The following is a 23708-nucleotide window of genomic DNA, read 5'->3' on the forward strand; positions in this document are numbered from 1 at the left end:
TACAAAAATTTTTATAAAATTCTGGAAAAATAATTCCCTGTTTAATTGATATTTGTATGATAAATCGGTAAAAATATACATAATTTACGTTCTTTCGTACAAACACGTTTATAAATCAATATGCGGAAAACAGGTGCTATTTATGTAAACAAAATTTTACAATTTTTATGTATTGTCTACAGCTTGAATATTCATAATTAAACATTCATTCGCGAATTAATAATTTATGAAGCAATAATGGCTACTAATTGTCTGAACGTGTATGTTCATGTTTTATTTTCATTTTATATTACAATGTCCTCATAAAAATCATCATCTTCTGATTCATAATTTGGATACAGTTGGAAATTATGCCACATATATACGTCATCTCCTATTTCGTCTTCACCATCTCCTTCGTCATCGTTATCTTCAACTGGCATTCCATAATATAACATGTTATAGCACTTAGAATCCATATCTTGAAAATGTTCGTATGGCTTATTACGATCGAGAACAGTGTTGCATAACCAACAAAAATATGTATTGCATCGCCAACACACCATTTTGTTGCAACCATCTGATTTCTGTGAAATAATTGCACTATATATACAAAGTACTTATTTTATACAGAGTGATCCTATTGAGTTAACTCTAAGGCAATACCATCTTTATAGCAAGCAGATCATTCTGTATTACATATGTGTATATTAAATAACATTATTGTTTATTATCTGATAATACCTCAATAGCAGCTTGACATTTAGGGCATTTTTGGCTATTACTTTTAATCCAATTCTCAGACATAGCATTTTCTACCAAAGTTTGGAGTTGTTTTTTACCATAACGTTGCTCCATTTGCTGTTTCTTATCATCAGGAGCTTCTTGATATTCAGCTACCACTTTATGTATTTCAGCTATATAATAGAGTAAATATATTTGAAATATTAATGTTTTTAATATTACATATCATGAGCAATCATTTAATGATTTTAAACATTAAGTAACATTTTGCAAAAATATACCTGAATAAACTTTGCATGGTTCTATGCCGTGATACACCATTTTGCAATAAACGCAAAATGCATATTGACAGATTGGGCAATTTGCCACTTGTTCATTTGGTTCACGACTAACTGGATACTGACAATTACGTCTTGGACAATATACTATGTCTCCCATAGTATCTAATGTGGCATTCAATAATATAGAATCATACTTTGCAAATAATTCTGAACTTACTAAGTCTTTTATCTGAAAACATTAATATAATCAAAGGAATAGAAACAGACTTTGAAATGAACAGAAAAATTCACCTGTGCAGGAGTTGCTTCAGAGGAACATTTTTCTTCTGGACAATAAATATTTTGCACATTTCCATCTTTGATTCTTATTTCTAGGTAACCAGCTATGCAATCTTTACAAAATACATGACCACAAGGGAAAAATTGTGTACAATGCTCTCCTAATTTGTCCACAAAACAAATCTTACAAGTATAGAAGTTTTTTTTAAATTCAATTTGGTTACGTTTCTCATTGTAATCGATCAGTGTTTGTATTGGGTTTCTTCCAATAGGACAATCTAATACAGCCCTTTTATCATGATACTTCCTTACTAACTTACTTAACTGCTTGTCATTAACTTTTTTCTTTATGGTATTCTTTGCACCTTCAATTGTACATTCTTTGTCTATATTATCTATTTTATTCTTATGAATGATATGTGCTATTTCCAAATTTTCTTTATAACGTGTATAAGCATAACTCATATTAAGATTATCTTGTATATTCAAGAATTCTAAAGTTTCATCATGCAGAAAGGCTACCCACGTAAATAATATTTCTTGCTTTTTACTTTCTTCCCACAACTTGTCTAATTTTTTACATAGTTTAGTTAACAATGAGAGATACAACCAAGATGAGCATAAAGTAAATGTAGGTGGCAACTCCGAAGGATAATTTTTTGGTAGAAGTACATGAAGCTTTAATGGCGGTAAATGAGATATTTTAATCTTTTGTTCCGGTTCATCCACTTGCCTACAATCCTTGTATGTTGCTTGATAATCTACAGGAAGATTTATGAATATTGTAAAAGTACATTGGTACTGATCATTCTCCTTGTGATATGAAAACTCTTCTGAATTGTAAATACTTTCCAACGCGACAATCTCATCTTTTTGCTTTTCACTATCCATCTGTATAAATTAGATGATCAATTATAGAAAAATATAAGATTAAATCTGCACTGAAATAACACAAAACTTAACAAAAGATGTATAAAATGTGTATGTAAAGTATACATACAAATTTTATAAGTAACTAATAATATAAATTTCTATATATATAATTTGTAACGTGCTATTTTCATGTTATTTTTTTATTGCAAAGAAAGATATACTTTATATTTGACAGTTCTAGGTTAAGTAATATTAAAAGTCATTTAAGAAAGAAAAAATGTTATTTCTGACTTTTTAATTACAATTAAACATCAAAATTGATAATTTGTATCAAAATCAAAAACAGAAAAGAAAAATGTAAATTAATTAGTCATATTTGTATAACAAATACTTCAATATTGCAACATCACATTACCTCAATCGTATTACGCGAAAAATACATGCACTAACGATGAATATATATTTATTCAAAGGAAATTTTCACCAAAAACAAACAATAAGAATAAAGTGTAATTTTTAAGCTAAATCTTAACCATTAATAAAATTTGATGTAATACGTAAGAATTTTCGGTCACGTACAAAAATGAAAGTACTGTTTTTACTGTAAAATATCGAAAAAATATAATAATATTATGTAACAGAATTATAGGTAAAACAAATAAAAATATCTTGTCAGTATATTGTTATTGAAAATTTCCCGATTCGAAGTTAACTTTTGTAACGAATTTTTTCCCCTACCTATGTAATTTTCCTGAGAATATTAAGCGTTCGATATGTTCACATTTGAAAAGAAAAAATGTATACATTAACACATCGAGTTTTAGTGTACTATTTTAAAAGAAGTATTACTGTATTTACACTATCTACACAAAAGAGCAATACATAATTGGTAATATCAGTAATAGGCCACGTCAATCATTCGCTTAAACATATGATTCGTTTTATGTTGTTTTCGTACGATCTTCAAAATGTTGAATGTGATATACGATGACAACAGTTGGAAATTTATTTTCCCAATTTTAATAAATTTCGCGATGTCGACCACTGTGTACTTTTTAACTATACGTTTAATACCGAAGATAAAAGATATGTTTGTCAAAGCTAACCTATACGGTATTGATATGAATAAGAGAAGTGGTGAAAAAGTGTGAGTGAATTTTTCTTAGTCGTATAATTTTTAGTAGCCTCTTCATTTCTTCTAATGGGCACTAATTTCGCTACAGGTAATTTGCACATGTCAATTTTTTTACAGGCCCGAAGCTTTAGGTGTTGTCACTGGATGTCTTTTTCTTATAACGCTCTTTCTTTTTATTCCTGTACCATTTACAAACTATATATTTAATGACATAAACTTCCCTCATAATGAGGTATGCAACAAACAATTTTCATTGGATGTCCATGTTTTATATGGAAAATTTAGTACTAATTTTAATTAAATAAATGATAATATATCAAATTTCAATTACAGTTTATGGAGTTTTTGGCAGCTTTACTCTCAATTTGTTGTATGTTACTTTTGGGGTTTGCTGATGATGTTTTAGACCTACGTTGGAGGCACAAATTATTATTACCTACTATTGCTTCCTTACCACTTTTAATGGTGTATTACATTAATTTTAATTCTACATTAATTATTGTGCCAAAACCCTTAAGACCATGGTTTGGTCTTTCAGTGGATCTTTGGATATTTTATTATTTATATATGGGGATGCTAGCAGTGTTTTGCACAAATGCTATAAACATATTAGCTGGTATAAATGGTTTAGAAGTTGGACAGAGCTTAGTAATTTCAATAAGCATTCTTTTGTTTAATATAATAGAGCTATCAGGAGATCTGTGGAAAGCACATCAATTTTCATTGTATTTCATGCTTCCATATATAGCAACATCACTGGGGTTATTAAAATTTAATTGGTAAGTTGTATATAAAATAGGTAAATAATAATGTGTAAATTAAATTCTTCAGTAATATATGAAATGATATTCAAATAAGAAAAAGTAATTACAACTGTTTTCTTTATAAGTTATATGTATATAAATCATTTAACATTCACAATTCATTCAACATATTATTTTGGTATATAAATTCAGTACAATATTATATAGTTTACATTGAGTATTGAGTATGAGTTAATATCACAGTCAGGTGTGACCAATATGTCAATAATAGTCTAATTTAGCATAGAAATTTTCTACTAGCCAGTCGTATTTCCATGTATTATTAAGTATTGTTTCAGGCGCAAAATAGAGGTCCTGAGATTTAGAGACTCTTAAGAGATTAGTTTTTCCATCTAACCATAATCCACTTCCTATTAGGTCCTCAATGAACGGTACGTCGATAGTTTTTTCTATTTGAATTTCTTTGGATTTAACTTTATTATGCAAATTAGTTATAATATTTGCAGGTGCCTGACATAGGTAACAGTACCATCCTCCATAATGATTTAAATCTCCTATTACTAGGCCTAGGCTATCTCTTTCACTCAAATCTCCTTCCAGTTGTTCTAACATAATAGAATTTGATTGATAAGCTTCACGCATTAATCCAATTGTACACGCACCAACTGTTATCGTTGTCTTAAGTGGATGTTGCCAGAAGAATCCATAAACAGACCATCTTAATCTAAAACCAATAGGTTGTGGCCATCCATTATATACTTTGAGGAACATTAATGCCCTGGAGTTTAATATTTGTTCTGGTTCAGTCGTTATATAAATATCATCATCCCTTAAATTTCGTACTACAGTCTTCAGCTTGTCCCAAATGTATTTAGATACTATTCTCGATGGTTTGTGCATCTTTGTTGCTATATTAATATATAAAATTTTCTTTTGTTTCTGTTGTAATAAACCTTTAAATAGCTTATGATGAAAATTATCCTCTGCATTACTGAAATCACAGATTACAAAAAGATCCACTACATTGTATAGTTCTTCTACTATCACTTCTGCAATTGCTGAGTTATGTTCATGTAGAAAAAATGTATGAATAATACGTCTAGCTATTTTACGATGCTTTAGATTAACATTTTGCTTTGATGCCATGATTGCTCTCCAGACAACTTCTGGTTGACCACAGTCTGAGCCATGCCACCCATGAATACAAATACATTTCTGGAGGTCTTCGCTACTTCTCATTTTTTGATCATCCACTCCATGTTTCCAACATATTGTATGATTGTATACTTCAAACAGAGTGAAAGTCTTGATCTCATTTAATACTACTTCTTCATTGATTGTCTGGTAGATGGGAAACTTTTTATGAATAGTTAGTTGAATTTTTGGTTCCTGAAATGTAATATATGCTTAACATTTTTGTTAGACTTAAAAATAACATATAAAATAACTTGTATCTTACCTGTTGTTCTTCGAATTTTACAAATGTAACAGAGGTATGTGTTGTAGACATAGTTAATTCAGAAGATGGAGTTGTAGCCACATAAATCATAACAATCAGTACTTGGAGAACTAATAATGTATATAGTAAGGCCAGTTTCCCATCTAGGCGGGGCTGCATGGCACTATTCTTTGCTTTAATTTTATTAATTTTTCATTTTACACCTTCTAGGAATTTTACATTAATCATAACATTTTCGTTGCTAAAGAGGCCCATCCATAAGCATGTATACAGTCAATGTATGTATAAGTCTATGAAATGAAGGTTTAGCTTGATGATACATTGTATACAAATGATAGTTCACTTTCTTTTTTATATTTAACAAGCGATATCTAGCACTTAGAAATCATGTTTAAAATATAAAAAGAGCAAAAAATTTATTTATATGCCAGATTTTATTTAAAAATTTCTTTTACATATAAAGCGCAATTTTTGTCATATGTTAATAAATTTCGGCTATTAATTAAAACGTTAAATAATGTTCAATGAGGTTTTTGATACAAGGTATACATAATTCGTATACGAAACTCACAATATAGTCTGACGCAAATGATGTGAATGCCTTCGCGTCGTGACGTTTAAATCGAGATGTCACCGCTCTCCGGCGTGCCATTTAATTTTAAATGGCCTCAATCATTCATTGACAACTTCTTCAACAAATAGAACAACGTTTCCTAGCCAACTTTTTGTATTTTACTGATCGTACAATCGTTCGCATCATAATGCCACATATTTTCACCTCCCCCGACTGATCGAATTTGTTATTGAAAGATATCCCGCCGTTCCATTAGCATCCACAAGAAGTATTCCTGGACCGCCTGCCGAAAGGAGCGTAACCAGTTGGAAAACCACGCCCGAATGCTTCCTTCTACTCAACCTCTTTTACCTTACTTCCGTATCAAGCGCGGTCGTAACTCCACTCAAGGCGCACGCGTCTCCAAGTATCAATTAATTAATCAGAAAGATTTATTATTCGCGGAAATACGAATAACGAACGAAAATCAGCTATAGAAATTAATTTTGGATCAAATATATTTAAGCAGAATTTTTTGTATAATTTTTAGATACTTAATATTAGTTATTTAATTTCTTTGTGTCTTTTGAAAATAAATATTTTATGTACAATAAATGATAATATTGTATTGATATGATAATAATATATTGTATTGAATTCAATTTATATTTAGGAATTTCAATGCACTTTGGAAATATCTAATTTTAGAATTTCTATAATTTATTTATGGAATTTATTTTTTATTTAATTTTTTAATCTTTTTGCTTTCTTTAAAGAGATATATGTTATTTAAAATCCTATTCTTACTCTTTTCTTTTAGTCTGTTAGAAGAGATTACCATCTTTTATTTTTTATTTTAGTTTAATAATAAATTGTAGTACATAGTGTGACAATACACAATAAAATTAATTTTTTAAAGATTTCATCTTTTTGTTCAAGGTACCCAGCACAGGTATTTGTGGGCGATACTTTTTGCTATTTATCTGGAATGACATTTGCTGTTGTTGGTATAATTGGACATTTCAGTAAAACAACTTTATTATTCTTTATTCCACAAATAATTAACTTTCTTTATAGTGTACCACAATTATTTCATTTGATACCATGTCCTAGACATAGATTGCCAAAGTAGGTCTCAAAAAATCAACTATTCTTTTGTATTATTTTTTATGAAGTATTACATATGCAATTTATTTGCAGATACAATAAAAAAACTGATAAGTTAGATATTAGTACTACAGTATTCAATAAAAAGGATATTGGTTCTGTGGGTATGAAAATATGTTTTATATACATATATATTAATAGGAGTTTAATTTAACAAATTTAAACGAATTTTTTTTCATAGGTAAATTTATAGCATGGATATTTAGGAAACTAAATATAATAAAATGGCAAGAAGATGATCAAGGTATTGTTACTTGTAATAATTTGACACTAATTAATTTCGTGCTTATTAATACTGGCCCAATGAATGAACCTACACTTACATTGATTTTGTTGCTAATTCAGGTAAGACATTAATATTTTATGCCTGAAGCTTAACAAAATAGTTTCTGATAGTTTCTTAAATATTTTTAGTTTTCTACAGGAAATATGAAAATATCATATTTAATCTATACATTTGCACAGAAGTGCAAATGCATTGTATATTTACCATTTACATAGTGAGTTCTAATATGTTAAAAATTTATTAATGTTTCAGGTTGTTAGCAGTTCATTAGCATTTCTCATAAGATATCCTCTTGCTTCGATTTTCTATGAGGTTTGAAAAAGTACATATTTAGAAAGTACAAAGTTATTTTGTTTTTTCATATTGAAATAGTGTATCTGTTATATTAAACTTCTTTTATAGAAGAATTTTCCAATATAAATGTACTTTCATACTTTGTAATTATTATTATTTAATGTATATTTATTAACAGCTTTGGATTATGCGAATATTATTTTGTTACACTATTATCAGGAAATAAAGTATGTTTCTTTATTTCTTGTAACATTTAATGATCATTAATTATAAACATCACAATGCACTGGGAATTGGGTTAGAATAAAATAACTTTTATAACATTTGGAAAATAATATAACATATTAATATTTTTATATATAAATTATACATGACTTGATTAAAAATGTTTTATAAGCTTTATACACAAAATAATACAAAATACAGTTTTTTTTTATCATGATTATGAGATTTGTTAAACTACTATAAATTATTATTAAATTATGCAAGTTTTCAATTGCTTTTTATCTTTCTCTCTCTCTCGCGCGCGCGCTTGCAGTAGCATTTACATATATAAAATATACTTTTCTAAATATAGCAAAGAATTTTTAGGACACTTAAGTAATCTAAACATAATTAATTACGACAAATTCGTGAAACAGACGAATAACGTAAATGGTATATAAATTTTTGTTACAAAAATTCTAAATCAGCGATTATAGTAATGATAGGTGTCTTATCTTTTGTAGTATCGTAGATATAATGAAAACAAATTAAATATTTCATAAATGCAACTTTCAAAAGTCTTATTTATAGAAATTATCAACAAAAAATATTATAATAAAGTAATTACAAAATAACCATGATCGATTCTTATTATATACTTGAAATTTTCATAGAATAGGTAGGTTTATGAATCGAATAATGAACGAATACACATGTGTATGGTTGCAAAATCAATCAATGATTCTATTATTGCAGAACTTCTATTAAAACCCTGTACAAAATTATGTTCATATTGCGTATATGAAACTTGATTCTTTAATTCTGGTAACCACATATATTTCTAATTTGAAATTTCGAATTTAATCAGAATAGTTTTATAGAAACTTATTAAATATTCTGGAAATTCAACATTACATCGGAACCTAATCTTTCTTTTATCGTGAGCCGTGTTTTTGCGGCGTTTCTCAAACTGAATATATGTGTAAGTTCCATAGCCGTGCGACCTAATGTTAAGGCCTTGTCAAATAGTTTTATCGCTTCCTCTACGTTTCCTCTATTAAGAAATTGAAATTATGTTTCAGATTAATATATAAAAGTTGCTATTACATACTACTTATCTATTTACACTTATCTACCAAAAGAAGAGATATATATTTCTAAATCTCAATTTACCTTTGAACTTCAATCGTTCCCAAAGTTTCATATCCATATTCACACTTATCATCCATCTCCAATGCTTTATTAATATATTCTATAGCTTTCTCAACATTACCATGCCATTGTAGTTGTAATAAACCTCTATGTACATATACTGTAGCATTAATTGGATCTTTTTCAATTGCTTTAGCAAAGTAAGTGTCTGCTTTCTGATATTCTTGTAATTCCGTTAACATCTACACCATAAGACATCCGGCAAAATATAGTGAATTTGTATATTATTTAGTAGTGATTTTGGAATATTTAGAATACTTATTTATACCTGCGCATAGAGAGTGTAACATTCTGAGCAGTTTGGGAATTTCTCAAAGGCAGCTTCAAAATTTTTCATGGCTTCTTCTATTACTTCTTTACTTCTCTCTACTATCCCATAACGATAATCCGCGTAACATTTTTGTACATATCCTACACCAAAGTCAGGATTGAATTCAACAGCCTTTCTGAAATCTTCTCTGGCTTCATCTATCTTTTCCATAATTAAATTTACCTACAATCGAATAATACATCTTTTTTAATTATCATATTATGATGCAACAGTAGTACTGTCATATTTGCAATTTTGTTTATTTGTTTCACTTAATTATGTATATTTAACAGATTTTTTAAATATTTCATAGAAAATTATAAAAATTGATACATGTCCTCTATGATGATAAACATCGCCACACTCAGGATCAAGTCCAGCAGCAGTTTCAAAATCACAAAAACTCTTGTCTGGATTTTCTAATTGCATAAATAAGGTAGCTCTCTTTATTAAGGCATTCACTTTTATGTCTTTTGAAACACTCTCATTGTTTATAATTGTTCCAAAATCTTCAATTGAAGCATCATGTTGTCCTAATAACATGTAAAATGTAGCTCGTAAGAGTAATACTTTCATTTTATGTGGCAATGTATTTGGATCAGAACTGTTGATTTCTTCAGTACAGATTGGTATTATATCTTCATACTTTTGTTCTTTTATATATTGTAAAGCTTTAGCAAAACCCCTAAAGCACAACACACAATTGCCAAATACAAACATATAAAATTTTAATTATATAAATTAGTAATAATTTAGCAAGATAAAATTGAAAATAATATGAATATTTACGGTGATATATCACTATAATCGGTATCTTGAAGCATTGAAAAAACAGGATCCTTGTGGAAAGTAATAATATATGTTTTGATGAAATATTTACTAGGCATAATTAATTTCTTTTTTGCCAAATATTCTGTTGCATGTTGTCTACCTAAAAGAAATTTCAGATTTATATCTCTATTTATATTTTACCTAAGTCTGTTAAATGCCATAACCTCATATTACATGCACAATTTACCTAATTGTTTTAAAACTCTATCTGCCATCATCATTGCAGTTTGATTTGAAAAGTTTTCCAAAATACAAGCAGCAGTGACATCCTCTAGAGCTGGTTCTAATTCATTGGAATATTCCATTGCTCTTGCTCGACGTAGTAGTGCCTTTGCATACCTTGGATTTAATTCTAAGGCTTTTGTACAATCTGCTTTCACGCTACTATATTTTTTCTGTAACATGTCATTAGTAATATGTAATTTAAACTAACATTGATATCAATATTATAACATCTGTGAATAATATATTACCAGTTGTTCATAAGCAGCTGCTCTATTCTGATAAAAAGTAGCTATAGCTTCTGAATTCTCTTGTGGACAAGTTTCAATTGCGCTATTGTAGTAACTTATTGCCTCGTCGTATTTTCCTATTTTGAATTGCTCATTCCCTAGATTTTTTAATTTCTGAGCTTTTTCCAATGGAGTCTACAATGATATATCTTTGTTTAATATACAAGATTTATTATAAGAATTTATCTTTATAACTCATTCAACATCTTAACTCACTATGGGCGATTTAATAAGTCATAAATTAATATGAATAATCTATAGTAAATAGTCTATTTATGCAAAATCATATTTTTATAAAACTAAACATTTTCATAATTAAAGAAATAGAAGTTAAAAGAGATTTATTTCCTATTACCTATTAAATATCAAGCACTTTACATATTTTATGATTCATTGTATTATGTACATTTCTGCACATTTAGATTCCCTATAAACGCATGAACATTCACCATTTATTGATAAAACAAAAATGAAAATGTAATAATCAAAATGTTCCTAACCTCTGCATCATCGGTGCTTTTTGGTGGATTCTCTGTATCGATTGATATTTGTTTATCGGCGCATGTCGTGCCATTTTTCTTCAAGTTGTTTTTCGATTTACCGCGACTAGGCTTCGATGACGGTTTAGAGTTTTTAAAATATATGTAACCAAGGCCCAACGCTACCGGCGCTGCAACAACCAAAGCGAGTTGCCATTTTGGCAGCGGACTACCGGCCACGCTCGCGCCACTTGCTCCCGTCATTTTGTCGCGAATTTCTCGCTGTCCTCAAGTGTCAAGGATTTCTCTCGACTTCGCCTTGCTCTTCTAATCTCACCGATATAAAAACGAACAGTGAGAACTAATATAAAGTCGAGCGACCATGCGGAAAGATCACTATAGGCATTTGCAAACGAATCCTCGAAGAAATGAATCGTTTAGTACACATTTTCGCCGCTGTGTGAATTTAGCGCTAAATGTTATCAACGGTCGCAGTCACAAGGTACCCGTGTATACGACCGTGACAATATTGTATGTATTAAGGCCGATATACATACTCGTATAACGTTGAATTTTAACAATTTCTCATTTTACCATTGGATTATAGTTGAAAACGATTATTGTTCTGTTTTCAGTGGCTCATGAAGGTATTCAAACAATTGTAGAAACCTTTTATAAATTATATATATTATATATTATATAATATATATATGTGTTATACGAAACATTAAAAAATTTCATTAACATTATAAACAGTAATAATGAAACCTGACTATTATTATGAATATATTAATAAAATTTGAAACCGATTTTAAAATGTATACATAGAATATACAGTATAATTATGATAGTTGGATCTCATTACAGCGATAATGAAATTTCAAAATGTTTTATATAACGCATCCATTATATATATATATATATGGTTTCTACGGTAAATGTTTAAATACTTCCCGAGTCAATGTATATATCGTATAAGAGTGGATTATCATTTTCCTTGGTATACTATTACTATACAAACATTTCGTAATACGACCGCAATAGATTAGATTAAATCAATGATATAAGCTTCTAAAACAACGTTTTTTTATTTTTTATTAAAAATTAAAAGGAATAATGTTTATTTTATACAATATTGATTATTAATTAAAAATGGAATTTTACTTGTTGCAAATAAATCTATGTTATAGATAAATATATCCATATTGTATAATTTATTATTAAATTCATTATTATATATAAATAAATGTATTATTATGAAAATAAATTCATTCTAATATATGTAAAACAGGATGATTAAATATTCGCGCGTTTTGTTACACATATAAAAATTTTATCTAAAAGATGGCAACGATTTGTCAACAAGAGCGAACTTTCGTCTGTGCTATCTATAGATCGTTGAATTTTAAACAGAACGTAAACCACAAGAAATGTGATGAAAATTGTAAAACTCGACGAAGAATGCTAACTGATAGAAAAAGTTTATTCTCCTGTAGAAAATTATAATTTATATCGAATTCACGATTTTGCACACTACGATACAAGTGTGACGTTTACCAAAATGGCACTACAAGAAGATGAAAACACCTGGTGAGCTAATTTTCAAATTTCTTTATATTTTTCAAACGAGAAGGAATTCTTTGTTTCAATAAACATGAATTTTAGTCGTTCGTTCCATCAATGAAATTTTCCAACTTATTTTTTTGCGACTTAATATCGATTGACGTCTTGCGGTACTTTTATCTTCTTACTTTCTTCGTATATTGAAAAGCAATACTAGCATACCAAAAATAAATAAGTCTACGTATGATTATATGCAAATTTTACATATCATTCTGTTAAATAAATTTTTTCTTAATCCTTCCTGGCTAAAAAAGAAGTATGGTGGATACTTAAGTATTTATGTCTTTCTTTAAGCTTGTTCATATGTTTGCAAATGTTTATTAACTACCTTGTGAAAAAATATGTAAACATTTGTCATATATTGTAATATTTGTATTATGTACCGTACACTTTATTGATACTAAAGAATAATAACACGAAGTTGAACAAATTTTGTTTATTATAATAAATGGATATAAATATGAGATAAACATTTAGGGTATTGGAGCTAGAAGCAGCTTTACTTGATACACAAGCACCATCAGCATCCGACATATACGCAATTTGTAAGGGACAAGCTGTTCCTGCAAATTTAAGACATGATGTATGGCAAGCATGTTTAGATGTTATCGATCGGGGTAATCAATTAAGTCAATTTAATGAAGTTTTTGATTTACCAGAACAGAATATTATACGTGATGATTGTCAGCAATTGGTTGGTAAGTTATTTGCATGCACATTATATGATTTATTTATATACATCTGTTTTGTTATAGATTTTATAGATTATATATTTTTATTGTAGCAAAACTAGGAAACGATGATGAAGACAAAGTTTCTGTTGTTTCTGATTTAGAGTCTATTTTAACATTTTATTGTAAGAATAGTGGGAAACAATATAAGAGAGGAAATGGCTGGATAGAGCTGTTGGGCCCCTTAATAGCTTTAAAACTTCCACGAAGTGCAACATATAATTTATTTGAAGCAATAATAGACTTTTATATACCTAGGTATATAATATTTTACAATTAATTATCCTTTCTTCCACCATTACTCTTTCCTTATCTTTCTTATGAGTAATATTATTTTATGCTTACAGAGGTGAAACATACAGTTCTGTATTAAGACTATTACTACTCTATCATGAACCAGAATTATGTTCTTTCTTGGATACGAAAAGAGTATCTCCTGATCAATATACAAAAGGATGGGTAACTACACTATTTGCTGGTGTATGTTCATTGCCAGCTGTTTGTACAATGTGGGATCTATATTTCATGCAAGCTGATCCATTTTTTATGTTATTCCTTTCACTTATCATGGTAATAAATGCTAGGTAGGAGAATTACAAAACACTTCCCCCCAAAATGAAATTACTATGAAATTTACTATACTACTTTTTATAGGGAGCAAATCTTAAGTATGAAAGATAATGATAAACAAACTATAATAGACGCGATTGCTGCTATGCCCTGTGCATTGGAAGCAGAAGATGTGACAGACTTTTGCTCTTTGGCACAGTATTATGCAATGAAGACACCATCATCTTTTAAACAAGATTTATATCCTATTATATTTGACGATGGTTTCGATGAAAAATGTATATCTCATGCGCTTTGTTTACCCGTATCAGCCCAAGAATTAGTTGAAAATTCTATCGAGAGTCCGTCCATACCTAATACCTCGGTTGAATCGGTCAAGTTCTTTTTAGTAGACTGTAGACCTGCTGAACAATACAATGCAGGACATTTACCAACTGCATTTCATCTAGATTGTAATTTGGTATGTTTTTTTTGTCTTTTTTATATATAGAAGTTCTTTTTAAATTTATAAATTTCATTTTAGATGCTTCAAGAACCTGCTGCTTTTGCCACAGCAGTACAAGGATTGTTGCAAGCACAACGCCAAGCATTAGCGGTTGGATCGCAAGCTGGTGGTGAACATCTTTGCTTTTTAGGGAGTGGTAGACAAGAGGAAGATCGTTACACGCATATGGTAGTTGCATCTTTTTTACAGAAACACACGCAATATGTTAGTATGGTCACATCAGGATATCAAGGTATTTATTATATTATATTCATTTAAAATATTTCATTCAAAATAATTATTTTGCAAGAGCATTTCATTGCAGCCATACATGAATACTTTGGTGATGAAGTCGTTTCTAGTCTTGTTGATCATAATTCACAGCACTGTTTAGTATGCAGTGCTAATATTTCGGAGACAAATTCGAATGAAACAAGTCCTGTCAAAGTTAAAAGTAATAATTCCGATTTCTTTGGAAAAATTAAGAAAGTGAAGGGAAAATTATTCGATTATATCGTCAATCCGTCAGCAAGTGTTCATAATAACATAGAAAATAGGAACGGCAAAGACTTGGATTTTGTTAAGCGACAAAAAAAGACAGGCCCTGTATTTAGTATAGACGATGATCAAGAATTGGGTACGTTCTTATTTGAATTCAGATATTCCTTAAATTGCATGCTTGATTGATTACTATCTCAAGTTATTTTATACGAAACTCATGGTTTGAGCGAATATTTATGTTAAAGTATCAATTGTGAATGAAGAGCGATTTGTAGAATGCACGTGGAGAGATGATATGTGAGATTTATAAGAGTTGTGATATAATCGAGATTATTGAGATCAAAATTAATTTAATTTAATTAATCGAAAATCATACGAGAGTTATGCTTTATATCAGTGTTGTAGCGTTGATGGGATAATGCAGTTTTATAATAAATTGCAAATACATCTTTATTTATTTATTTTATTAATATTCTATAATTATTATATGCCGCAGATATGACAATGACAAATAATGAAAGTGAAGAACCTATTGAAGTTGTATCTATCCAACAGTGGCTGAAGGATCCAAAATTGTTACATTCCTTTAAATGTCAAGAAGTGAAAGTCAATGGAGATCTTTGTGATAGGTGAATATTTAAATCAAAGTGTTAATTTATTTTGTTACTTAACATTAAAAAAAACATTTTTTTTCAGTATACTTTTGGTTACTGATACTCACCTTGTAGTACTTCGGGAAATACAAGAAAGGAAAGGTGCAGCACATGTAATTGTAAAACGTCCGTTGACGAGTGTTGTAAAAATAACATCTAGAAAGAGACACTCGGATTTGATTACATTTAAATACGGTACAACGCAATATAACGATACGGTTATTTCAGATATGGATAAATTTCTTATTCCTAATGCGAGTGAGGCTACTAAATTGATCACGCAACAGATTTTAAAACAATTGAAAACATCAGATTGATATTGAGTACGCGCTGGTACGCGAGTGATGAAATTTTATTCGTTTTAAACAAATTTTATCGAATGAATATCCGAAATGAAATTTTTTATTTGTTCGATCGGCTAGAATTTTCTTAATTAAATGGTACTACAAATACAACGTGTAATATTAGTATAATTAAAGAAAATAGTATGTGAAAGATTTTAACGATAAATCGAATGTTTCGTATATGAACCTAATATAATGTACCATCGATAAAATGGCTAACACGATTTGTACTTGGATTCTAAGATTTTGGTGGTTTCTACTAAGTCATTACTTTTATCAGTTATATTTACGCTTACCATTTTTCTTCACGCATTTTCTTAATGTTCTCAAAAATATTTTGCTTTCATAAAACTGCATTTTTCCTATTGCTTTTTGTAATAATATCATATCAATGTTAATAATATTTGATTTAGTATTTACTTTACATATGGCTAAACAGTGGCCTTACTATAAAAATGAATAGGAGAGGTAATGGACTCTGCAAATCATTGATGTGATTATCTACGATGGAGTGTAACGTGCCATGAATTAAAATGTCATTGATTCCTTTACATAAATATGATTCGTAATGTGATACCAATGTTTATAGAAATGCGAATAATTTATTTCTTTTCCTTACAGGACACTAAAAACTTCGAATCACAAGCTAATATGGCATTTCATGCATACATATATTACTACATAGTATCTGTATGTTATAATGAACTGATAATTGGTCCTAATGTAATACGATTCGAGAAACATTAACAGAATGGTTATAATATTTGCATTTTATAGCATATAGTCTTGCACTAAATGTCTTTATAAAATATTTACAGAAGGTACAAAATATATTGAAAAGTAAACAGTTGTATCACTTTTACAGGCATACTTATTACACTGCCTGATTATATTTCGAAGAATTTTTAAAGTTTTCGATTTACGATCTTTCGAACATATATCATACAAAAATCTTTCATAGCGAGATTTTTCTGTCTTTTTCTCTGGAATTTGTATTTAAAATATTAAGTATCTAATACGATTTTTTCCGAATTTATTGTTAAGATTATACTGATAATAATATATCAATAGAAATCATCCTCATAATGGGTTTTCGTGCACACTGTTGCGCTGTCTTTCTGTAATCCGGGACAATATTGTTCGCAACATACGTTCATTTTTGTGTAAATTACGAACACACGTTTCAGTATGGTTCTAATTCCACCATTGTAGATTACAGAGATTATTTATGATGTACATTAGCGTCTATTCTATGTTTAAAGATTATAAAAAGCATAATTTAATGTATACTTAATAAAACTATTGAAATTTTTGATCTTGTAGATAATATGTCAGCATTGTTAATATTTTTAACAATAGTATCTGTAACATATTTCTTGATACACAATAATGAATTCTATGTATAAAAAAAACTTTTTCTATTTATGTGCTTCCACGACGAATGAAAAGCATGAATGGCGGGATAGTTGTTACGTAAAAAATTATAGAAGTTTAATAAATTATAGTATATTGTAAAGCACTTCTTAAATGCAAATTTTCCATTCTATGTATGTAAATAAATTTTATGTAACGCATCAAGAATGAGTTTAAACGATAGATGTTTTCAAAAGATTGTAAAAATAAAATATGTACTTATGATTATCATTATGTATTATAAAAAATGATTTTCATTATATTTCAAATATCTCAATTTGTTTTATCATCATTAATCGTTCATTTAACCTTGCAAAATTTTTCGAATAATATAAAATATAAAATATATTACTGTCATAAATTTTATTATAAAAATAAGATTTAATTAAATAAGAATTAATAAAGTTAAAAAATATAATAACTTTCTCCTTACTTCCTACGATAATCTTTTGCGTAGGAGTACACGTTAATATTCAATTAACAAATAAGGCAAAAGTTGGAGAATAATGAAACAATACTGAAGCATATTTTGGAAAAAGGACATTTTTATCAGATAACAGATATTATTTCTTTATATAACTTCAAATGAACAATTTTATATATGTTTGTACAATTTGATGTATGTTTGTACAATTTGATGTATGTTTGATGCGATAAAAGTGTATCGTAAATCGTGATCTTGTTATCAGTTGTTAACAGAAGTCCCGGCAACGAAGCAGTTAGCAATATATATATACTTTACAAATGTTTTTAACGTAATAATATCTTATAATAGAGTTTATAATGGGAACCATCAATTGGGGTGAATTATTCCCAGGAAGATGGAGTCCTGTCATTTTTATTTCATACATGGCTCTGTTTGTGAACCAAGGTACATGAATGTGGTTATGTTTCTCTGTTTGTTTATATTCTTGCCACATGATTTTACTTGTTACATGATTTTATTTGTTAATATTTGTCAAACAGAAACTACTCAGTAATGACAATACAAAAAGAAATTAGCATTGAACTATATAGTTATTTATGAATATCGTGTGCATTATTTTATCAGTTTTAGATATGATTTAAATGTTTTGTAGTATATAATGTTTAGTAGCATATGGTACAGGTTACTTTGTAAATTTCAAGAAATTTCGTAACAATTTCTATGTAATATTTTGTAAATTTTCCCCATTGCTGTTTTGTAAAAATATACATTGTATTTTTTTAATTAAAATATTTCTAAAATTATTATTATCTTAGGTATTATTGTAACTTGGTCTCAAAGAGATGGTCACTATGAATATAATATTATTATGGTAGTATTGATGACAGAAATATTAAAGTTATTTACTTCTATAATATTCTACTGCAAAGAGTAAGTAAATAAATTAAATACTATTCTTTGAAATTTCTATATAAGTACAAAACTTATTATTTTATCTTCAGCAATAGCTTTGGAAGTTTGTGCCAAGAAGTAAAGGAAAATAAGAAAGGTAAATATTGTATATTATTTTGGAGAATTCAATACATTAAAATAATTTAGTTATGCAGATAAAATTTATACTTATTTCTTAAAATTGATAAACTATTTATAGCAAATCTTTGACTTACTTTGGTAGATGTAATTAAGGACTAAAAATTATCATGTTGTGGTATTATATAAATAGAACACAAGATAAGATAAATTATTGATTCCAGTTTTATACACTTTTTGAAAACTAAATATTTCATAATATGATTATTGATTTAAATAAGTAGACTAAAATCTAGATGTTCTTTAAGTATTCATTTAATTTGTGAAATTAATATAATAGAAAATAAAGTAAATTTAAATACTCTTATTCTAGTGCTATTGCTGTACATGATACCATCATTTTTGTATTGTTTATACAATAATCTGGCATTTATTAATTTGGCCATATTTGATCCAACAACTTACTATGTGTTGTTGCAATTTCGTGTTGTCATGACTGGAATTATTTTCCAGGTACATATCAGAAACTTTTGTTATAACTTACATTGGAGTGGAAAAAAGTATTTTCTAAAATGTAGCTTTTTTAGGTCGTTTTTAACAAGAAATTATCATTGAAACAATGGTTTTCGCTAGTATTACTGACTATTGGATGTATGGTGAAACATATAGAATTGGACTTTAGCGTCAATATATTTAATGCTAAAATTAATTTGAGTAGTAACATCATTTTAGTATTTATACAGGTATGTATAGAATCATTAAGAAAAAATATTCTCTGATCCAGAAAATTTTAATAAGTTGTAATCTTTAAACTTTTTCAGACAATTTGCTCCTGCCTAGCTGGAGTTTACAACGAATATTTACTTAAAGAGCAAGGGGCAAACATCAATATTTTTGTACAAAATGTGTTTATGTATATTGATAGTATCTTTTGTAACCTTATAGTTTTTATACTATTTTTTATGTCAGCAAATAATGCCTCTAATATGTTGAACAATGCTGATCTTGGTATACTTATGCAACCAAAGATAATAATAATAATGCTGAATAATACAGCAATAGGAATTATCACAAGTTTTTTCTTGAAAAACTTGAACTCTATCTTAAAAACTTTCGCTAGTGCGTTAGAACTGATATTCACAGCGGTTTTGTGTTGGCTGATATTTAGTATTCCAATCCATTTAAATACCGTACTTTCGATCGCTATGGTAAGTTATGCAGTTATATTGTATTCGCAAAATCCAGTACAAAATACCTGGACCAAAGAACGAACAAAGGCTGATAACATAGTTTAGTAGACATCAATTAAAAACCTTCCTTAATTATATTCTGTACATGGATTTTTCCTGATGTAAACCTGTTACTCACGTGTCTGTCCCATTATGCTTTATTGTATAGCTTTATGTATGCATAGATTTATAAATGTAACTAATTTGAAGAACTTTTATGTTAATAGGTATTAAAGGAAAACGATTTGTTATAGAGATATGAATTATATTTCCTTCTTTTGTGTTAAATATTTATATCTTATACATGTATTTATGAATAGTTAATTCTAATTTTATAAAATATTACGATTCTTAATATTCCATGTGTAATTGTGTGGTTTAATTAAGTGGTTGAATCTTAATTGTGGAACTTAAAAAATTGTGTTATTATGTACATAGTGAGTAACTGTATTATTAGGAAATAATATATAGATTATTATAAAAGTATTATTATTATATATTATTTGTAAAAAAGAACAATGACAAAATTATATTTGGAATTTTATACCGTATTTAAAAGAATACAGTAATAGTTTCTTTTTTCGAAAGCATTACATATTTCATACATATATATAATAATAGTGATAAAGTAATTTATTAAAAGCTGTTTATAATAGAAAGTACTTGAGTAATAAAATTTATTAAGCAATACATATTTTTATGTGCGCATTATGTACAATTTCAAACCAAGAATTCTTCGATTTATCGAAATTCTATTTGGCGGGAAATTTGAATAGAATTAAACATCGACAAATTTTATTGTGCATTATTAACCCTGCTGTGATACTCGAAGTTTTGTATCTCAAACTTATATTTATTTTAATAAACAGAAGATTATTGAGCTTTTAAGAAAACCTTTATCATGCAGTGAAGATGGCAAATTATACATATTAATAACGATTTTTTCAGAAGCACCTTGAATTTGAGAAATTCATTAACCATTAAAAAGATAAAAACAGAATTAGATTAATAAAATAATCGAAAGGATACAACAGAGTCAATATCGACTAATGTAAATTACTTTTTCTAAGATTAGCTATTCTTGCAATTCCACCTATTGTATACATCTACAGAAGACCATTTTTCGAGAAGTGGGGAGTGGATGGTCGATATTACCTGCAAATCACCTTACTTTCGGAATAGAGTAGCGGTAGTCACATGTTGGCTGCCGTCACGTGAAGTCCGTATTGGATTTTTTCGATTGTCGCGCCGTTTGTAATGAAATGTGCATTCGAAACAGTACAAAAAACTTCAAACATAATATAATAAATTATAGCATTACAGTTAAAAAAGTGTGAAATATGTTACTATAGTTAAAAAAGTTCTTGTCTCACTTATACACGAAGAGAAAAGTAAAAGGTAAGTAAGATCATATTAATATAATTTTTGTAATATCGTTATTTGTAATTTAATGATTATAAATTGTAAATATCTGTTTTTAAAATATATTATCTATCTCCGTCTAAAATAGAGATTGTGTGTAGAAAAAATAGTTTCTATAATTGTTTTTCAAGGATTTTTGAATTATTTAATTATGGTGGTTCATATAGAAAAAGTCTGATATTATTTATGGATTGGAGAAAATTGTTAAAATGATATTCTAAAAGCGTTATGAATGATGTTTTGTTAAATAAAATATGAGTAAATGAGGGGTTAAAGACTGTATTTTTATGCGCGATACTGTTTATATAAATCAACTTACATATTACGATCTCGGGCACGTGACAATTTAGTGATACGTGATTGGTGCGATTGGAAAATCGCGCCAAGCAACAATAAAATATTTTATTTTTTTCTATAAACAAATACTTCAACAACATAAATTACCTTATATTAATTGAACTATTCAGGAAGAGGTGCATACCTGACATAAATTGGTCTGATACTAAAAATCACCATTCTAATATCCAAGAGGTTAATGACATTATACGAAGATTCTTATATATGTATTAGGTTGTGTAATAAGTTTGTTCATATTTCTTTAAAACAGTGCTAAAAATTATTATTTCTATATAAAATCTACTTTACCAACGACGTATTGTTTTGCAAATGGATTAAGTAATGTATTTAATCTATGATTCCAAACTTTTCGTCCTTTCATCAAAATGTTGTGTATTTTTAAATCAATTTATTGAATGATTATTTAACAATTAATATTTGCCAGTATGCCATTTCTTTCATTAAATGATGCAATAACAAGCAATACCTATTCATGCTACTTGTATATTTATCCATTCCAGTTAATATAAACATCTAGTAAATATACTAATATAATAAACATGATTTAATCCACCACAACAGTGCATTTGTCAAAATTTTTGAGTCAAAAATTTCAACTGTAATCTGATGACGCAGGTTAATTCAGCAAACGTGCACTTGAGAAAGAAGAAAAATAAATATATAAGGAAAAAATCACGGTTGACGCGAGGTTAAGTGCGCTGGAAAAGTATGTATGTATGTATCCTTTATTGCTGCAAGTGGACGGCCCCTTTCTTCTTTCGCGACTCCTCGAGACGCACGCACGTTTTCTTTGGATTATGCAATCGCTTTCGTGTGTACTAGTTTTATGCGGTGTTCGTGTCGCGAGATCCGATGATAAACTTTGCGACTTCGTCCCTTTATTTCTTTTTTAAAAAATATTTGCCACAGGGGCTGGGATAACGTGGCTCGTTGGCATACTGTTACGAAACGAAAATCACACGGCTGATTTTTAACAACTAGGAACGTCACGTTTCTATGGTTCATAAATACTGCGGAAATATTCGAAATATAGAAAGCGGAATTATTCGTGAAATTATAAAATTATTATAGATTTATATTGTAAAATTGTAATTTTATTGTAATTCTGTATAATACTGTTTAAAGAAGATCATTATCGTAAATTTGACAAAAAATTAAATTCGAAAGTAATTCCTTCAGATTTATTCCATGTAACATTAAAATAATATTTAAAATTAATTGTATTTTATTATCATTGTTAAATTAATCAATTTTTAATAAGAAAAGTTTGATATATCCCGTAATGAATTATTGATTTTCTTATTAAAGAAAAGACAAGCGTTTTAATGCACATTAAAGGAGTATCGATTAATAATAAAACTGATTTCGTGACTACGGTGATTGATTCTGCAACTGAAATCGGAAATGGGATGTATTAGCGGTTAACCGGTTAAAGCTTTACCAATGTCAATCATTTTATACATCCGTATGTAAGAATTGCTGCCGGAAGTGAAGGAAATATCCTTTAGTTTCTATTATGGAAATCAAAATCTACCGTTAAAATCGTTAAAATATTAATTTGTC

At 28.3% G+C, this 23708-nt stretch overlaps 7 protein-coding genes across 13 annotated transcripts in view; 4 read left to right on the plus strand and 3 right to left on the minus strand.

Annotated features, from left to right (window-relative positions):
• Positions 1-238: 238 nt before the first annotated feature.
• LOC117213753 (E3 ubiquitin-protein ligase RNF14-like) lies at positions 239-3246 on the minus strand. 2 transcript variants are annotated; one of them, XM_033459375.1, is made up of 5 exons: positions 2572-2898; positions 1296-2174; positions 1005-1233; positions 724-896; positions 239-566 (listed from the first exon to the last, which is right to left on the minus strand). In XM_033459375.1, exons 1-5 carry the CDS (start codon positions 2596-2598, stop codon positions 285-287), a joined length of 1590 nt encoding a protein of 529 aa, XP_033315266.1. In that variant the 5' UTR covers positions 2599-2898; the 3' UTR covers positions 239-284. The 2 variants fall into 2 exon arrangements, with proteins under 2 accessions (XP_033315266.1, XP_033315268.1); XM_033459377.1 differs by having other exon boundaries at positions 243-566; positions 2895-3246.
• Positions 3039-8060, plus strand: LOC117213756 (UDP-N-acetylglucosamine--dolichyl-phosphate N-acetylglucosaminephosphotransferase). Of its 2 annotated transcripts, XM_033459381.1 has the most exons (7): positions 3039-3303; positions 3409-3523; positions 3625-4070; positions 7007-7195; positions 7268-7338; positions 7416-7579; positions 7773-8060. In XM_033459381.1, the coding sequence occupies exons 1-7, from the start codon at positions 3125-3127 to the stop codon at positions 7836-7838; spliced, it is 1230 nt and encodes a 409-aa protein (XP_033315272.1). In that variant the 5' UTR covers positions 3039-3124; the 3' UTR covers positions 7839-8060. The 2 variants fall into 2 exon arrangements, with proteins under 2 accessions (XP_033315272.1, XP_033315273.1); XM_033459382.1 differs by lacking the exon at positions 7773-8060 and having other exon boundaries at positions 7268-7334; positions 7416-7567.
• LOC117213755 (beta-1,4-mannosyl-glycoprotein 4-beta-N-acetylglucosaminyltransferase) lies at positions 4156-6579 on the minus strand. Of its 2 annotated transcripts, XM_033459379.1 has the most exons (3): positions 6086-6579; positions 5515-5804; positions 4317-5444 (listed from the first exon to the last, which is right to left on the minus strand). In XM_033459379.1, exons 2-3 carry the CDS (start codon positions 5671-5673, stop codon positions 4317-4319), a joined length of 1287 nt encoding a protein of 428 aa, XP_033315270.1. In that variant the 5' UTR covers positions 5674-5804; positions 6086-6579. The 2 variants fall into 2 exon arrangements, with proteins under 2 accessions (XP_033315271.1, XP_033315270.1); XM_033459380.1 differs by lacking the exon at positions 6086-6579 and having other exon boundaries at positions 4156-5444; positions 5515-5673.
• A 129-nt stretch (positions 8061-8189) lies between the features above and the next one.
• Positions 8190-11833, minus strand: LOC117213752 (mitochondrial import receptor subunit TOM70). Its single transcript, XM_033459374.1, has 8 exons — positions 11384-11833; positions 10845-11018; positions 10559-10766; positions 10330-10471; positions 9874-10225; positions 9499-9723; positions 9192-9412; positions 8190-9072 (listed from the first exon to the last, which is right to left on the minus strand). Exons 1-8 carry the CDS (start codon positions 11624-11626, stop codon positions 8907-8909), a joined length of 1731 nt encoding a protein of 576 aa, XP_033315265.1. The 5' UTR covers positions 11627-11833; the 3' UTR covers positions 8190-8906.
• An 844-nt stretch (positions 11834-12677) lies between these two features.
• LOC117213751 (TBC1 domain family member 23) lies at positions 12678-17787 on the plus strand. The gene is made up of 9 exons (XM_033459373.1): positions 12678-12952; positions 13463-13683; positions 13770-13974; positions 14064-14300; positions 14371-14746; positions 14810-15023; positions 15096-15407; positions 15768-15900; positions 15968-17787. Exons 1-9 carry the CDS (start codon positions 12924-12926, stop codon positions 16239-16241), a joined length of 2001 nt encoding a protein of 666 aa, XP_033315264.1. The 5' UTR covers positions 12678-12923; the 3' UTR covers positions 16242-17787.
• Positions 17788-18464: 677 nt separating this feature from the next.
• On the plus strand, positions 18465-20656 carry LOC117213689 (UDP-galactose transporter senju). 3 transcript variants are annotated; one of them, XM_033459234.1, is made up of 6 exons: positions 18465-18552; positions 18924-19038; positions 19110-19156; positions 19511-19650; positions 19725-19880; positions 19959-20656. In XM_033459234.1, exons 1-6 carry the CDS (start codon positions 18465-18467, stop codon positions 20430-20432), a joined length of 1020 nt encoding a protein of 339 aa, XP_033315125.1. In that variant the 3' UTR covers positions 20433-20656. The 3 variants fall into 3 exon arrangements, with proteins under 3 accessions (XP_033315125.1, XP_033315126.1, XP_033315127.1); XM_033459235.1 differs by lacking the exon at positions 18465-18552 and adding an exon at positions 18578-18840; XM_033459236.1 differs by lacking the exon at positions 18465-18552 and adding an exon at positions 18578-18783.
• A 908-nt stretch (positions 20657-21564) lies between these two features.
• The window catches only part of LOC117213778, a 28829-nt gene continuing 26685 nt past the window's right edge, over positions 21565-23708 (plus strand). For both annotated transcript variants that reach the window (XM_033459431.1, XM_033459429.1), the window contains exon 1: positions 21565-21764. The gene's annotated coding sequence lies outside the window, so the exon portion shown is untranslated. The remainder of the gene's footprint in view (positions 21765-23708) is intronic.

The sequence above is a fragment of the Bombus bifarius genome, unplaced genomic scaffold (assembly GCF_011952205.1).
Source record: "Bombus bifarius isolate JDL3187 unplaced genomic scaffold, Bbif_JDL3187 scf7180000009125, whole genome shotgun sequence".
In the NCBI taxonomy this organism is placed as follows: Eukaryota; Metazoa; Arthropoda; class Insecta; order Hymenoptera; family Apidae; genus Bombus; species Bombus bifarius.